General features: G+C 41.1%; 1 protein-coding gene across 5 annotated transcripts in view; it reads right to left on the reverse strand.

The window, feature by feature from the left end:
* The window catches only part of FMNL2 (formin like 2), a 459,967-nt gene that overhangs the window by 41,959 nt on the left and 399,603 nt on the right, over positions 1 to 18,405 (reverse strand). For all 5 annotated transcript variants that reach the window (XR_004539577.1, XM_033945820.1, XM_033945823.1 and 2 more), the window contains exons 18-21: positions 17,477 to 17,711; positions 10,851 to 10,919; positions 8,145 to 8,225; positions 5,153 to 5,282 (exon numbers count right to left, since the gene is read on the reverse strand). Coding sequence is in view for 4 of the 5 variants with exons in the window: in XM_033945820.1 (XP_033801711.1) it covers positions 5,153 to 5,282; positions 8,145 to 8,225; positions 10,851 to 10,919; positions 17,477 to 17,711 (515 nt within the window). In the remaining variant the exon portion in view is untranslated. The remainder of the gene's footprint in view (positions 1 to 5,152; positions 5,283 to 8,144; positions 8,226 to 10,850; positions 10,920 to 17,476; positions 17,712 to 18,405) is intronic.

Here is an 18,405-nt window from a genome sequence, read left to right on the forward strand (position 1 = left end):
ACATTACCCAGGTAAATGGGCTGTTGGAATTTTTCCCTCATTGCAGGCGATTCTATAAATTTGCTGCTAGACATATGCACCACTTACGCCTTCATATTTAATGCAAGAAAATTCGACCATGTTTCTCCCTTCTTGTACAAAGCACATTGGCTTTCAGTAGAGCACAGAATTAGCTACAAAATCTTGCTACTAATATTTAAAACTCATCAAAATAATCAACCCGAATTTATAGACAGTCTCCTTATCCCCCATAACTCCTCTAGAACTCTTCGCTCCATGACTCAGAATCTGCTCTCAGTTCCATCCCTCAAGCTCATTAATACAATGAGATCGAGTATTTTTACAGTGACTGCTTCCTCCCTTTGGAATACTATTCCTAACTATTTACTTGTAGAATCTTCTTTAAATCAATTTAAAACAAAGTTAAAAACATTTTTATTTGTCGATGCCTTTGAAACCCAATAGCCTCTTTTTCAAAGCCACACTAGCAGCTGCTGCACGGCAACAGCCCCAAAGCCCTTTAAATCGCTATGGGCTTCAGGGCCATTAGTGCGGTTTTGTAAAAGAGGCCGTAAGTGTCCTTGTAAGGGCAAAACATGCTGCTCCCCAACAAAGCAACCCTTCCCAGTGTACTTTCCTTAATTGTTCTCTCTTTTTCTATATTACACTTCCCCCTCCCCATTCGCGGTTTCGGCAATCGCAATTTCACATATTTGTGATTTTTGGGGGAGGGGGGAAAAAAAAGAAAAAAACACCATAGTTTAGCCTTCCTCCTGGTGTCCCGGCCTTATCTGGTGGTCTAGCGGGCTTTTGGGGCAGGAGCAATCTTCCTACGCTCCTGCCCCATGTAGATCGCCAATAGGAAATGGTTGTGGGGAGTTCCTGTCGTAGTCTCGAGAGTACCAAACTGGCATTCAGCATGCCTAAATGGAGGATCCAGTTTAAAGAATTGCCTCCGTGCAGATGATAACACGTAATTGGAAGAACTATGATCGCCTTAACTTCCCTTTTTGGTGGGCAAACTTATGCTCCAGCTACAAATATGAAAAAATGAATGCTGAGCTAACGGGGCATAGTAATGTATTTAACTTGATGTGTGGCCCATTGGCATCTTTTATTGCTTTTATATAGTTGTCAGTTCTCTTTAATTTTTGTCTGATTTCATTAAACATCCAGGTGGGAATGTATTACTACTTTAAATAAGAGTGGGTTATTGGAAGGATAATTGCATTTATATTATTGATTAAGTAAAGGGGGTGGGGAAAAAAGATTACTTTCGAATATTTGTAAGTTCAAAGTGCTTTCCTTGATTTGTTATACGTTCAGATTCATACGTATTGCACTGTTACTAATTGAAAATCAATAAAGATTTAAAAAAAAAGAGAGAGAATTGCTTCCATTATGTATATACAAACTAAAATTTAATATTTTGTGTGATATCCAGTTCTTCATTTCACAGGTTTGTTCTTGGAGGGGCAGCATTAAGTTGATCATAATTGTTGAGTTTATCAAAATCTTAGGGAGGTGCCAAAGGGCCTTGAAGTTAACTGAGGGGGAGGGAGGGTATAAGGCTGAAGGTTTACTTAGACCTCCTAGCACTCCTGCACCATCCCTGGCACCCATATGAAGGGCAATCCCACTATTTAATGTTTTATTCTACTTTTTATTTAAGTTCCTCCATTTGCAAGGACAGTTACCGTCAACAAGGTCCTTCACAATGATTCAACTGACTGCAGAAGAACAGGCTCATACGGCAAAACGTAATACAAACACATCAGAGTCACCTCAGTCTCCAAGTAGGACTTCTCTTGTATGTAAATTGGGAGTGACATTAGAAAAGATTTCTTTAAAGAAAGGGCAGCCAGAACGCCACACACACTTCTAGACCAGCACTTCATGGATCCAAGAATAAAGGAGACAACAACTGTCAAAACATGGTTGTCAGGTCTGTGGCTGCAGCACTTTGGACCGGGTTAATCATCGTTTATTGCTGAATACTGCTGAAGTATATAGAGAAGATTTATGATTTGAGTATGCAAGCACTTCTGGGAACATCTAAACTGTTCATATTATGCACTCTGGGGATTTTCTGAAGAGATAAATGTTGAGATGAACTCTTCAGAAGCCTTTAAAAGTCAGAAGGATTGGCATGGTATGGTTCCCTTGTTTTGATGTCCCGCCTACAATTTTTATAGAGAGGAAAGAGACATATATCCTTTAAAATTTGGTAATAATTAAGGAATTTAAGCTTCTTTGTGGCATTCTGGTGAAGTGATTTATTAAGATTATTTGTTGTGGGAGCACTGCTACTTACTGCATATTTTTGTTACGGTGCCTTTATAAAACAGATACCTGAACCAGCCTAAGCAGTGTGCAAAGCCTCACACACAAATTTACACCTGTTCCAAAGATGATGTCAATTCTCTATGCATATATGCATGTATTTTATAAAATACCCCTATACCTCACAACTCCACCCAAACTACATCCCCGGGATTTCCTACATGCGGTCTACATACTATATGATATTTTAGTGCAGGGGTAGGCGATTCCAGAGCCGGAGCCAGAACAGGTTTTCAGGATATCCACAATAAATATGCATGAGCTAGATTTGCATCTCAAGGAGGCAGAGCATGCAAATCCATCTCATACATATTCATGGTGGAGATCCTGAAAACTTGACCTGGCTCCGGCTCTCGAGGACCGGAATTGCCTACCCCTGTTTTAGAGCATATACCTTTTACACGACTATGCCAAAAAGGCTTTAAAAAATTACTACCCCCCTCCCGTGAAGGGCAATTCTGTAATCGGATACCTGCATTTACCTGTGAATTGTGCACATAAATGTCTAGAATACTAATACTTTTGTGGGTATTTGCATGCTTTCCCATGTAGGTGCCAACAGGCTACCTAAATTTATTTATTTGAAGGATTTATATTCTGCACTATCATTTAGTTTCTAGGCGGATTACAGATTTACATACATAATCTAGTACGTGACATAACATGGTTTTCAGGGGTAAAAGAGTAAGGGAAGGGAGTATGTTATAAAGAGGAAAGAGAGACAAGACAAGGTGTATTTAAACATATGGTTTAGTATTATTAAAGGTTTACATTCTGGTTCTTTAATCTGATCATTTAATCTGCTATTCGGTAACTTACATGGCACATTATCTGCAGGGAGATGAACGCTAGGGCTGGGCATTAGCACGGCTCCCACTATGCACCTACAGAATACGGTTAAGTTATATGGGTCATTGTCCATACTTGCGCCATAAATGTTAGGTCTGCCGATACAGGGTTACATTATCATTCTGTAATGCAACCTGGCACTGAGGCAGTCTTAGAGAGCCTAAATGGATGAACTCACTTCTACTGCCCTTCAATGGCAGAACAAAGTCGGTCCACGATGCTCAAAAAAGTTAAGTGAGCTCAAAAAAGGAGAACCAACCACAACAAAAAGGAATGGAGTCCAACTGTCAATCAACAGCTCACAAGTGAAGAAACCAGTAGCATAGCAAGGTTAGGAGGCGCCCGGGGTGGTGATGCTTTCCCGCACCCTCCTCTCTGCCCCCCGGTCCTTCCACACACTCCCCCACTCCTTCTCCGCACCCTAATGTACCTCTTTAAATTGTCGCCAGCGGGAGCAGCTTCACCAGCCTGCTGCTCGCACTGCTTTTAGCTTTCCCTCTGATGTCACTTCCTGGCCCTGTGTCCCGGAAGTGATTTCAGAGAAGAGGCAGGCCGTCACGAACAGCAGGCCGGAGAAGTTGCTCATGTTGGTGAAGATTTAAAGAGGTACAGGGGGGAGGGAAGGTGCAAACGAGCGTGGCATTGGGGCGGAGAGGTGCCGGCATCCCCATCAAGATGGTTCCCAGAATGGTCCACTCCCCCCCTTACTATGCAACTGAAGTGATCGCCTTTCTTTTTTTTTACTGTGGTTGAGAAGTAAACAGAAATGAATTTTTTACATCTCTTGGATTCTTTTTTTGACCTCACCACATTTCCATTACTTTCTACCATGAGGATCTTGTTCTTTAAAAAAACAAAGATGCCTATCTGTACTCTAGGAAGTATGTCTCTTCATAAAGCATACTGAACTTCTGCATAGCCCAGTGGTCTCAAACTCAAACCCTTTGCAGGGCCAAAAATTTGGATTTGTAGGTACTTGGGAGGGCCTCAGAAAAAATAGTTAATGTCTTATTAAAGAAATGCCAACTTTGCATGAGGTAAGTACCTACAAATCCAAAATATGGATTATCTGAAATTATCAGAAGCAATTAAGGGAAGATTTATAAACTATAATCGTTATAGTTTATAAATCTTTCCTTAATTGCTTCTGATAATTTCAGCTATACACAGCCAGAAGCAGTGCAACATTCAGAAAGTGAAAAACTATCAAAGTATCAACTGCAAGAGACAAGATTTTGGACCAACTATTTTGAGGCCCTTGGTATTATAAAGAATGATTCTTTATGGAAAACTTGGTGCCTTAAGTGTCCGGCCTCCGCAACCGCCTTCAGCTCTCGCCTCCTCCAGCACCGGACACACGCACAAGCTGCACTGCCTCCAGTGGTTACCTTACTTTCTGGAACTTTGCCCGCCTGACTGCTGTAACCTCACGCAAGTGCTTTCCTGCGTCTGCACGCGATTGTGAGGTGGAGAGGACAATCGCATACAGACGCAGGAAAGCGCTTGCGTGAGGTTACAGCAGTCAGGCGGACAATATTGCAGAACGCGACCGCTGGACACTTAAGGCACAAGTTTTTCATAAAGAATCATTCTTTATAATACCAAGGGCCTCAAAATAGTACCTGGCGGGCCGCATATGGCCCCCCAGGCCACATGTTTGAGACCACTGACATAGCCCCTTCAAGATCCCCAATATTTCAGAGGCAAAACTCAGCAAGTTAATTGCAGAGATACCAAGCAAAACCAGTTTTTCCCCCCATTTTCCCCCAGATCAACCAGATTAGTCTTATATCCTTCTGCTACTGCCCCTTTAGTGTTTATTTTGCAGCGGGCAGAACTCTTTCTGTAGATTTCCGACATGTGCAATGCTTCTGTCAACAGTCATGTCTTCACACAATAAGAGAGTTAGCTTCCAGTAAATAATGCATAAAGACAGCTGTTCCAATCAGAGATATCCTACCTGCAGCAGCCTTTTCCACGTAATGCAGCTCATTGTAAAAGACAGATACATGCTCGTACTTTTCCTTCACAACATTCGAAATATAGTGCAATAGGGTTTGTTTTCGATCCGTTGACTTGGTGTCTAAAAGCTGTATGGAGAGAAAACTGAAGATATTACTTGATGAAGGAAACAATCCATGATCTAGCTGTACAGATTTCCATTAGCAGAACCACTCAACAAATTCTTAGCCAGAAGTAAAAACAATAAAATCACCAAATACATCAAGATTTTCTAAGATGGATTTCTTTACTAGTGTGGTTGCACTCAGATCCAGTTTTCCTCAACGAAGCTTGAGAAGGAATATTTTCGGACAAACCACTTCTGTGGATCCATAATAAAGGGGAGTTTCTACTGAAGTGTGCTATGTTTTTGCGCTTAGCATGCTTTATCAGCAAAAATTAAAGCACACTAAGTGAAAAAGCTGTGCGATAAATGTTGGGGGCATGTCCACCATGTCCTAACATAGTAAATGACGGCAGATAAAGACCTGAAAAGGCCATCCAGTCTGCCCAAAAGTCACACTCACCATCAATTCATAATTAAACCAACAATGAATGTGATATAAAATACTTGATCATCATCTTCTTGAAGAACTCTATACCTCTGAGTGACTTTCAAACGTGACGGTTGCAATCCTGAAGTTTGGTTACCAATTTGAATGAGAAGACAGTTCTTTTATTTGAACTCTAATATTTTTCTGACTTCCACTAATATTTAACTATTAGTACCCCAGTGACATTATAAAGAAATTACATCATCTTTCTTTGGCATTTCTGGGCCATAGACCAAAGAAGTCCACCTAGCATTGTCCTTAGGTTCCGCTTAGAGGCAAGCAGCAGCGCCAAAAACACACTCCTGCTCGGTACCGCTCAGTGGCTGAAGCTGGAACTCGCGGCAGCGACCAACTGGGTTAGCAGCGGGGCAGGAGCGTGGAAAGCTTGCTCCTGCCTCCTACACCTCTAGACCACCAGAGATTCCAGCAGCAGAGGAGGTATGATGGACAGGGCAGGGAGGGGGGACAGAGTGCAGAGCCTAACAGAGGAAGGAGGGAAGGGGGCTGGGTGTAGAGCAGGGGTGTCCAACCTGCGGCCCAAGGGCCGCATGCGGCCCCGTGAAGTATTTTGTGCAGCCCCGGTCAAGGGTGATGCAGTGTTTTCCTTTGCTGCCCCTGGGAGTTTACCGTCTTGCCAGCTCCCTCCTCTGTCTTGCTGCAGCATTTGCACATGTGTGCGGCCCCAGAAACATTTTTATCGGCCAATGCGGCGCAGGGAAGGCAAAAGGTTGGACACCCCTGGTGTAGAGCCTGACAGAGGAAGGAGGGATGGGGGCTGGGTGTAGAGCCTGACAGAGAAAGGAGGGAAGGTGGCTGGGTATCTGAATTTATTAATCCTTTTGATTAAAAAAAAGTATGCTTTGAGGTTTGTGCCAACGTGCGACACGATCACGTAGTTTATTGCATCATTTGCCCCTGTGGAAAGCTCTACATAGGGCAAATTTCCAGACCTCTCCATTTAATACTCAAAGAGCACAGAAGTGCCTTGAATAAGGCTGTGTTGCACGCACCTTTAATGCAACATTGCATGGTTTTTACACATGGTATTTTCCCTAGTATTAATTGGGGTGGGGGGGGACAGTTGACTGCAATTGCAGCTTAGAGAACAATGGATATTTGCTTTAAAAACTGTTCAGCCAAGTAGATTAAATGCTTATAGAGACTGATTCTATTATTATTAAGATGGCATGTCTTGCTTGCAGTGTTCACATATTTGTGCGGCCCCCCCCCCCCCATGTCTAAGGTGGTAAGACTGGACTGCTCTCCACCCTGTGCCGATTGGCCATATATTAGGCTAAGCGCTGTTTTAATAATTTAAAGCGGCATTCGTTACAGCTGACGTCACAAGCTTTTCCATGCCGAGGTTGGCTGTATTAGTGCAGGCGGAGGACCAATCGGGAGGAAGTTGTTCTGTCCTGGCCTGCCTCCAGCATTCAAGAACGCCACAGCACCACGTTTGATTACTTACATGAAGAACACAGATGAACAGCGCTTCAAACAGTTCTACTGCTATGGTAGCTTGGTTGACCTTGAAGAAGTAGCATATCTGGCTACAAAACGATCGTCGGCTGGCAGCACATAGCAAGGTTGCATATGGACTATACTCTCACATAAGGGATTGTTCCTAACTTTTCACGTTTTCCACCTTTCTGCGGTACATTCATTATATGCAGGTACTTTCTCTGTCTCATAATCTAAGCAAAATAGGCACGTAAGTGTATTTCCATGCTGATCTGCTGTTGCAGCCCTGTTTTGGTGTCTTATATCCATTTCAAAAGTTGAGCACAGAATTAGGGCCTAACTTTAGGCACAATTTACAGAATTCCTAGTTTGTGTGTCCTACTCAGGAGGGGCTAAGCAAACCTCCACTAATAGCAAAAGCACCATACACACACTCTACTATGCCTGTTTCCTACCCCCATAAACATGTGGCTAACATGCAAATTCACACATGCTAACTGACGTGATACTGCACTAATAGTTGGCACACTTGTGTAGTGGGTTGCTATAGAGTTATGCTTAAAAGATGGATTCTCAAGGGAGGGAGGGTTCTTGAGTGGGCAGACTTGTTGGGCCACCGGCCCTTTTCTGCTGTCATACTCTATGTTTCTATGTGTATACTCACAAACTAATAGCTTTACACACCTTAGTAATAGGGCCTCAAAAAGCAGCTATGTACTAAAAGCAACTTTGTTTTATTATTATTATTGATCGATTCAAATTTTACTGACACAAAGCAGAGGGCATATGAAGTTTGGAAACGACTATAACGCCCCAGGAAATACCAATATATGAACTTAATGTAATTGTATCATATTGATTCCCTCAAACATCAGCTGCCAGCACACCTCGCCTGGTTTTTGTCCCATTCTGTGCAGCATTTTATTATTTACTTACCAAATCTAAACTTTGTAATTTAAAACCATACACAGCACCCCTTTTACTGCTATTCATATAGTTGCCCAAGGCCAGAATGATCTGTAGGAGTAAAGAGGAAGAACATAAAAGCTATCAGTACAAATATTCTAAATGTGCTGCGATAAGCAGTAGATACAAGGTATATTATTTCTGCAGGTAACTTCTCAACTCTCAGGCAAAATAAACGAGGGAAGCAATTTTCAACAGTGCCAAGTAGACTATTGCAATTAGGTTACAAGTTGGATAAAACATATCAAATAAAAATTATGCAGTGCAACTTGTATCTGAAATCCTCTAAATTTACAGCCAACATATCAAGAAAAAAACGAGCAATGCAACTGATACAACTGGTTAGCATAATGAAAGATTAGGTTCTTACCTGGATAATCTTTCTGTTAATATACAGGGGTCTGTATGTTAGGTGATCAATCTATGCTTGCGAGCTGTTTAAAAAAGGGAATCAATCACATCTTTCAGCTCCTCGTCCTTTACCAGTGGAGAATAGTGTCCTCTTCAGTTTATACCAAAGCAATAGATCTCCACAGTAACAGAAGGCGGCAAAAGGAGGGGCACAGGGAATTTCTCTGGAGATATACATTTCTGTTCTGCTCTGTAACTCATGAAAAGGAACATTAGCATGAACTTACAACAGATGTATCCATGGACCAACCTGCTGTGTGCAACTAGCACTAACACATAAGGAGCTTCAAAGCGCAACAAACTCAGTACTTTATTAATAATTTATTCATACATGTTCATCCAACTGACAGAAGAACTTCAGTTCCAGATTATAGTGTTGTCCGAGGCAGAAAGCAAGTGAATTATCAAACCCACAGGGTGGGCCATAAGGACTCCTATGTATATTAACAAGAAGATTATCCAGATAAGAATCTTTCATTCTGTTACATAAACACAGGAGTCTGTACATTAGGTGAAGTACCAAAGCAGTGTCAGACCAGGTGGGACAGATGAGCTTGCCTGCAAAATAGAGGATCCAAAAGCGGAGTTCTCTCAAGCCGCCACGCCCACTCTGTAGAACCTTGTAAAGGTGTGAAGAGTAGACCAAGTAGATGCTCTACAGGCTGAAAGCGGGCAAATGAACCTCTTGATTGACATGGAAGACCGATATAACCTTCAGTAGAAAGGAAGGTACAAGTGTGCGGTGAAACCCCAGCCTCTGTGATACTGAGGAAAAGTTCTCTGCAGGAATAAGATGGAACCCAGCAGAGAATTCACTCCAAAAACAACCCATTGGGGCTCCCCTGAAGATAAAAAAAATCCAGGGTAAGGGATTTTAGAGGAGGACTACCATAGCTTTGGCCCCAGGAACCCTTAAATTAACTTTTTGAGGCACCCCCATAGGAAATAATGGGTTGTACTCACTGTGCTTTACTGGTGCCTGCCTATGTCAGTTTTGCAGCAGCCTGACTGAATAGGGAGGACTTTCTGCCTCATATCTTTGTAGGAAACCATCCACAACTGGAGATCTTCAGGCTGCCAGTTGGTTAAACGCAGATTGAGGACTCCACCTCCACAGATCCTCGTGGTATGATGGGAGGGGGGAAATTAAAATGCAGCCAGCTCCCTGAAATCCAAAGGGATTCACATGGTAGCCCCAAAGCCTGTGCTCATGCCTGATAAATCAGAAGGCAAGCTGGCTCCCAGGGGAATGAACCCTGAGCCTTGAAGAAACAAAAAGCAGCTGTGAGCTGCAGCCTGCCCTTGCAGAGTCTGTGTCCTCTTCCAGGCAAAGTAGCCCGAAAAGGAAGTAGCTTGCAGAAAAAAAAAACTGAAAAAGGCACTATACCCCACTGGTGAAGGAGGAGGAGCTGAAAGATTTGATTGACACTCTTCTGCAAACAGAAAGGAACATTACATCTGAACAATAGTAGACTTCATATGCATTCATAATATGTATACAGTCGACTCCACCTACGTGCACGTTGGCTAAGCGCATGCTTCGGTTATCCGCACCCTACCATCATGGTCCTGGTTTTTTTTTTACATTAAAGTCAATGGACGTAAACTCCGGATATTTGCAATTCGGATAAGCACACAATCCGCTTATGCGCACTGTCATAGATCCAACCTCTATTCTTTCATGTTACGTTCACTCCGGTTAAATGCAATCACGTTCTGACTGGGAATGGCTAGGCTTCACACAGCAGCTTAAATGCTGGAACAGCTGGGAGAGTGAGTGCTGGGACAGCTGGGAAAGTGAGTGCTCCACTTCCCCTCAAACTGTAAGGCGTAGCTTTCCTGTACTTTAGGCTCCAGCAGCCCAAGCGCCATATTTAAACTGAGACGGTTTAGCTACAGCCTCCCCCTCCCCTCCTATTAAGCGCACACTCCGTTTAAGCAAACGTAGCGACCTGGTCCAAGGGGCGTGCACTTAAGCAGAGTCGACTGTACACTGAATATCTTGAGCACTTGGCTTTAGAGTTAATTATGCCAATACTAATGTAACAGAACATAGGACAGAAGAGTAACCTCACATACACTATCATTTGAGTCAAAGTGCTCTTTCCTGATGCCTCAGCAGGCATCTTCTATTACAAATACAATAGAATTGACTTGACTACGTAGCTGTTGATGATCATTGAACTCCAAACTTATCTCTGCCATATGTGGTTCTTCTGAAGGAAGCAAAAGGCTGAAATAGCCATTTTCTAAGCATTTTCTTACCTCAAGAATTTTCTTTAGTTTTTGAGATGACTTTATTGAGACGGATGCAGCAATTACTGCGTGAAGTTGCTAAAGTCAAAACACAAGTGCACAATTAATGCTGGCAAAATGTCATACTTGATTACAATTTTTAGCAAATTAATATTTTGTCTCATCACCAGTGAATTCTACAGACACAGGTGGAGAACAAACCAACCAATCACTAGATAACAGGGAAAATGGGTGCCAAAAAGTCAGAGGTAAGTTTACAAACAAGTGTAAAATGCAGATTCATAGCAACATAGGCCCCTGCTTTTATGTGATATACAGTAGGGATGGGATGCCAAAAAAAAAACTGTGCTTCGCGTCATTTCTCGTTTACGGACATTTTTGTTTTATTTGGGGTTTTCTGGTCGGATTCTATAAATGGTGTCTAACCTCCTAGGTGCCATTCGGCATGGTTGTCAACCAACCAATTAGCACTCAGTTGACATTTGCAGGGCATAAGAAACAATATGGTTTGGAATGGAATGATTTTTGTGTTTGAGCATCATAATATTACTGAGCAAAGTAGGTTCTTAATTGTAAATGCAGAATAAAAATAAAATTTAAAATTGATGAGTAATAACTGCTCAGGACTTATATAGAAACATAGAAATATAACGGCAGATAAAGGCCAAATGGCCCATCTAGTCTGCCCATCCACAGTAACCATTATCTCTTTCTCTCTCTAACCCATCCCATACATGCATATACACTAGGGTCAAAATTGTGGAAACACCTAGCATTTTAGCTATTATGCTTTAAAAAATCATGACTATAACATCATAATTATATTCAATGCATAAATTTCTGACTAATAACAAAATTCTGAAATCATTTAACAAGACCTGCATAATATTTGGCACATTTCACAAAAAAATAATGTCTAATCTAATCTAGTATTTGTGCGTCACACATACCTAAACAAGCTCTAGGCGACTTGAGGAATGGAAGGGGAAAAGGGTAGGGTGGGAGGAAGGAACGGAGGGGGACAGGAAACATAAAACTTAGGCAAATTAAGTAAGGTCAGGTGCTTAAGATGATCTTAGAAGAATTAATTGCCAAAGAGTGAAGTTTTCAGTTTCTTTCGGAATCGGGTATGGTTGGTTTCTGTTCTTATAGTCTCTGTGAGATCGTTCCAGATTTTGACTCTGAGGATGGTGAACATGGACTGGAAGATTCTTTTGTATTTGAGATTTTTTGTCGAGGGGAGGTTCAGTTGGATCATGTTGAGAATTCTGCGTGAGCTGGACCATGCGTCAGTTAAAAGTTTGATGAATGGGACTGCTGAGTTGCCGTAGATGATGTGATGGATGATACTGGGTGTTTTGAATTTTATACGAGCCGTGATGGGTAACCAGTAGTTGTTTGCGGTGGGTTGAGATGGAGTTGTATTTTTTCAGATCGAAGATGAGTCTTACTGCAGTGTTTTGAATCAGTTGCATTTTGTGGGTGAGGGTGGCGTTGATTCCCAGGTAGGCGGAGTTGCAGTAATCCAGTTGGGATAGAATCATCATCTGGACAATGGTGGCAAAGTGATGCTGGTGGAAGTATGGTCTGATGAGTCTGTTTCATGGTGAAGAAAGCTTTCTTTTGAAGATGGGATACTTGAGGTTCCATGGATAATGTGGAGTCTAGTATACAGCCTAGAATTTTAGAGGTTTTTTCTACAGTTAGTATGCTGCTCTATTGGAGCGTGATGCTTGTTGGCACTGTTTGTTGGGCATTGTGGAAATAGAGGACCTTGGTTTTGGCGGCGTTTAGTTTTAGTTTTTGAGCGGTTACCCATGCTTGGATTTTTTCTATATTATCAGAAATTTCTTGGGAGTGTTAGCTTGATTTTCTGCCACCGGTATGAGGAGTAAGATGTCATCCGCATATGACATTATGCTCTCATCTTCAAGTTGGATATCTCCAAGTGAGCTCATGAACAGGTTGAAAAGAATAGGTGAGAGCTGTGATCCCTGTGGAACTCCACAGAAGGCCCTCCAGGGTAGCTGTTCATAAGCTACCCAAGTTAATAATGATAATTTGTCCAATTATCCAGGGACTTCATCAGTCTCACTAGTAGCGCGTTTGATATCCCTTAGCCTTGATTACTGCCATTTTTGGCATGATGTCCACAAGTCTTTGGAGATCAATAAATGTTATGTGGAACTAGGAGTTGGCTCATATTTGTTGGATGGTCACTTTGCCGCTACTGCTCTCTTTAATCTAGCACAGAGGTTCTCAATGGGGTTGAGATCTAGACTGTTTTCTGGCCTGTTCAGCAACTCAACCTTGTTATTTTTTGAAACAGGTAAGGCATTTCTTGGCTGTGCAGCATGGGGCGCCATCCTATTGAAAAATGAATAGCCAGAGATGTCTTGGGCTGAAGAACCTCCTTTATGTATCCTTCAGCATTTATCACCCCATCAGATACCTACAATCAACCCACATTATCTCTGGACATGCAGCCCCACACCATCACACTCAGAGGCAAGCAGTACACCTTGGCAAGCAGTCCTTGCCTAGTCACTGACTTACATAGTGGAAACCCGTCGCTGCCAAATATGGAGATTCAGGTCTCATCACTCCACAACATCTTCTTCCACTGTTCTGTGGTATAGCTGGCACATTCTTTAGCCCAGTTCAAATGTTTATGATGCTGAACTGCATTGAGGGAAAAGCTTTTTCCTGGGAATTCTTGCTTGCAAGCTTGCTTTCACCAGTCTCCGGTGAACTGTTTGGCATGACACCAACATCCCCTGTTTAGTCCAGTGATTTATTGTCGTCAGGAGCAGTTAATTTCTGACTCTGTAGAGCCATTCTCACTATCCTTTATCAGACCGAGGTGTTGTAACCCTTTACCGGCCTTCCAACCTTGTTTTTGATGCTTCTAGTCTCTTCAAAGTGCTTGCAGAGTTTCAGTACCCCGGCCGGTGACACACATTGACCAATTTGGGCTGCAATCTCTTGGTAACTGTAGCCTTCTTTTGTTAAGGTTATGGCTGTTGCTCTCTTTTTAGGTGACCAGTCAAGTCTCTTCTGCAAAATTTAGCATGCAGCTGTAATTTTGATGTATTAAGACAATTCATATTCATTTAATTCAATTAAATTGCAATTAATGAAAAATAGCAATTCAAATGTTGTCATATTGCACAACAGGCCTTTAGACAACATCCACAAGCTCTGACATCAGAGCTTCAAAACAAAACTCAAACAACCTACTGCACTGTATGCACTCAAAATCTAAGAAATACATATCAAAAGAAACACGACCGATTGTTGACCTTTTTGATGTCAGATCACTGAAAGTCGTTCCAAATCACAAAATAAACAAAGCTACTAAACAAGTATTACTAGTAATGTTTATAAACGATCAACGAATGTTTATAAATATCATACATTGCAGGATTAACCCTTTCAGGACCAAGGGACATATTTGTCCCATAACTTTAAAATCCTATACATTTTGATTGGGATAGTCTACAGTTCTAAATTTGATATGTACGGATTCCATATGATACTGCCTTTATGTAAACAAACTGGTTCCGACATTCATTCATTAGCGTCGTTGCCATATTGACGAGAAGATTCACTTGCCACACTGTCCATAAGCCAGAAGTGTGATTTTTTAAATAAAAATAATGATATTTCACAAAAAAAATCAATTTTTTGGCATCTGCAAGCCCTTTTTACCATACAAATGTCGTCAAAACCACAAAAATTGGCCTACGATCCTTATGGTCCTGAAAGGGTTAAATAAGTAACTGGAGCAACACTTGAATAAAGTTCTGCGAGCTCGAAAAACTCAATGGGCTCCTTTTACTAAGGTGCGCTAACATGTTTAGCACGCGCAAACCCCGCGCTACACGGAAAATACTAACGCAAGCTCTTTGGAGGCGTTAGTATCTAGCACACGCTAAAACTGCTAGCGCTCCTTAGTAAAAGGAGCCTAATGTGTTTCCACAATTGGGGCCATTAGTATATACGCTGTATACACACAAGTTTCTGGGAGGACTTGGGGGTTCATAGACAAAACTGCCGAAGACAAAGGCGCGCGCCGACAACTGAGTGCAAGACGGAAACGCGCGCCGAAGAAAGAGAGTCTTTTTAGGGGCTCCGACGGGGGGTTTTGTTGGGGAACCCCCCCACTTTACTTAATACAGATCGCGGCGGCGTTGTGGGGGGTTTGGAGGGTTGTAACCCCCTCATTATACTGGAAACTTAACTGTTTCCCTGTTTTTTAGGGAAAAAGTGAAGTTTTCAGTAAAATGTGGGGGGTTACAACCCCCCAAACCCTCCACAATGCAGTGCGATCTGTATAAAGTAAAGTGTGTGGGAGGGTTCCCCCCCACACACCCCGTCGGAGCCCTTTAAAACAGTCATTTTCTTTGGCGCGCGGCTCCGCATTGCGCTCAGTTGTCTGCGCGCGCCTTTGTCCCGCAGCGCTTTTGACCTGACACCGGAGTTGGGGGGCGGGGACGACGACAGGGATTTCACTTAAGTGCATTACAAAAAAAACTGCAAAGTTGTGTGTGCCTTATAACTTCCAGAAAGGTTATTTTAGAGAGGCAGATATCTAATCTAATCTTTTGTCTTGTTATACCGCCATCATTCCTGACCAATGTAAGGGCTCAAAGTGGTTCACAGTAAGAATTTTTGAAAACAAAATGATAATACATTAAGATCATCATTCTAAAAGTGTTTGAAAAAGAAAAGCTTTCAGGTATTTACGAAAGACTTGATAAGATGTACAAGAACTTAGATTGACTGGTAATTTATTCCAAATAGTGGTAAAAATAAATGACAATGAGAAAGTACATTTTTAGATTGAATACCCTTAATAGAATCAAAAAATGTGTATGAGTAGATATGCTTGTTTTATAAAGAAAACGTATGTTTTGTGTCGTTTTGTGTATTATCCTCCACAGCGGCAATTTTTGAACTGCAAGCAGTTTTTTAAAAAAGAGAAACCCTGTGTAGGTTTCCCTATGAAAATTTAGGGCAGTGAGAAATTAACAAAGATGCAACAGAGTGCATTCATGTCTAGTTATCCTAAAGCAAGTGAAAATATATATGCAGAATTTTCTTTCCCCTTCCCCTTTCCCCCTTTTTATTGACGGGGATATATTACCAACATTGTGGACATTTATGCATAGGGAAGGGAGCAATTATATCAATAGAGGTTTTCCTATTCTCCTATTTTAATTTCTTATTTTTTATCAAAAACTTTTTATAAATATATATATATATTTTTTAAGTATAATATAAATCCTATTTTGTTTCATAAAAGTTGCATTGCAATACTTTCTTTGATTCATATACTGGTTTTCAATTAATAAATAGTACTCTCTCACTCAAGATTGTAACTTAAAGAGTACTTAGCTTCATGACGACGGAAGATCTCCGTTTCGCTCATTATTTTTTATAAGAGCTTCATCAGGAAAAGCACCAGCATTACCGCATATTTGCTTATGTCAACCGAATTATAAAGTTAACATGCTGGGAAACTGCGAATCGCAGAGGCACAAAGACGGCGAGAAATAACGATAGGCACTTTGTGCCTCTGCGATTTGCAGTTTCCCGGCATGTTAACTTTATAATTCGGTTGACATAAGCAAATATGCGGTAATGCTGGTGCTTTTCCTGATGAAGCTCTTATAAAAAATAATGAGCGAAACGGAGATCTTCCGTCGTCATGAAGCTAAGTACTCTTTAAGTTACAATCTTGAGTGAGAGAGTACTATTTATTAATTGAAAACCAGTATATGAATCAAAGAAAAAAGTTGCATTGCAATACTATGAAGCAAAATAGGATTTATATTATACTTAAAAAAAAAAAAAAATATATATATATATATATATTTATATAAAAAGTTTTTGATAAAAAATAAGAAATTAAAATAGGAGAATTTATGGGACAAATGATAGCTCACCCTTTGGTTATTAGCTTGAAAAACAAATCGGGCTTTTAGTTGTGAGCGCTTGAGATCCTTATGATAATTCTCCAATAGTTCCAGTTTGGATACTTGGTCTTGTGTTTTAGCCAAGTCCAATAGATGGAAACCAATGACTCAACACAGGCCATGATTCGGTAGAATTGCCTGTGTCAGAAGTCAGAAAATCTGAAGGTATTTATCACAGCTTAAATAAGGAATTGTAAATAGATAATTGAGGACATCTACAAAAGACATCAGCTTAGAAAATAAGTACTTAACAGCATTGTATCACTGTTGCACACTATTTTTTTTTTTTTTGGACACTACCAAGAGATCTCTCTTATAGAGATCCCAAGGGTATACAGAAGTTCCTTCACATTACTCTTTCTGTGATTGGACAATCCATTTTGGACTCAGTCTCCTTATTGTTGCTCGATTTGGTCATCTCTACTGTCTTTTCTAGACTGACAAAGCAGTATCAGCCAACATCTGTCAGTTTCTGCTTCAAAACATTTAGTGGAAGAAGCAGCTACAGCTAGATCACCTAACAGCTCTAAAGAAACAAGAAGGAAAGTTGAGGAGAGCTGGAAGAACTGATACTGCTGAGAAAACCTTGGCATGCGATGAGCGATATGGCATTCTTAGAAACAATGATACATTTTCTGTCTGAGTAGAACTTACTGGCGTCAACATCTGAATGCTTTCTGAGAAGTTGCCAATGAAGGCCATAATAGTCATTTTCTGCATCAACCTCTCGATTTTACTGAACTGCACCATGAACCGATCTTCATTGGAAAGGTTCTCCAATGGTTTCCTCTCTCGCTCATACAGTCGAAAGGCTTTCACTTCATTTTCCGTAGGCAAGAATCGCATTAAGCATTCCACAAAGTCCACAGGCAACGTCTTCAGGTCAAATCTGAAAGATGACAACCAAGAAAGAGATTTGGATAAAACAGGAGTGTCCTAAGCAGGAAACGCACCTTATGTAGCATGCCCCCAAGTGCAACTACCCCACCTGTTGGGTCATGGCATGTCAGGGGAAGTCAATGGATGGAATGCTATTTTGGTGTCCCTGAAGTTGCTGTGTAAGGTCACTTTAAAATTAAGAAATAGAAATTTTAAAAAAAGGAAAATAAGGCAATATTTTTTTTATCAGACTAAATCATTTTTTTTACTAGCTTTCCAAGGCAGAATCTTCTTCCTCAGCTCAGGATTGAGCATAAAATGACCCACCCAACAGGACTGAATATATAATAATCAAATTTTAAATCATAAAACTATACTGCTCTGTTACTTTCTGATTACCACCCCCATACCCCCTACCTTTCCCTCTACACTGTCATTGAATTGCTTTGCATGTTATACTAATATGTTTCTAATATTGTCATTTGCTTCTACCTGACTAAGGTTCTGCCTTTGAAAACTTGTCAAAAAATGTAATAATTTAATCAAACAAAGAAAAGATACTTGCCTTTAGCAGATGTTCACCAAGGACTGCAGGCATATATTCTCACAATGTGCCAGAAAATGAAACCGAGAAAGCACAAAAAGTTTGATGCACTGAGGAGAAACTGAAGACACAGCTTTTCGGCTCTGCGGAGAACTAAGAA

Source organism: Geotrypetes seraphini, chromosome 5 (genome assembly GCF_902459505.1).
Source record: "Geotrypetes seraphini chromosome 5, aGeoSer1.1, whole genome shotgun sequence".
Lineage (NCBI taxonomy): Eukaryota > Metazoa > Chordata > Amphibia > Gymnophiona > Dermophiidae > Geotrypetes > Geotrypetes seraphini.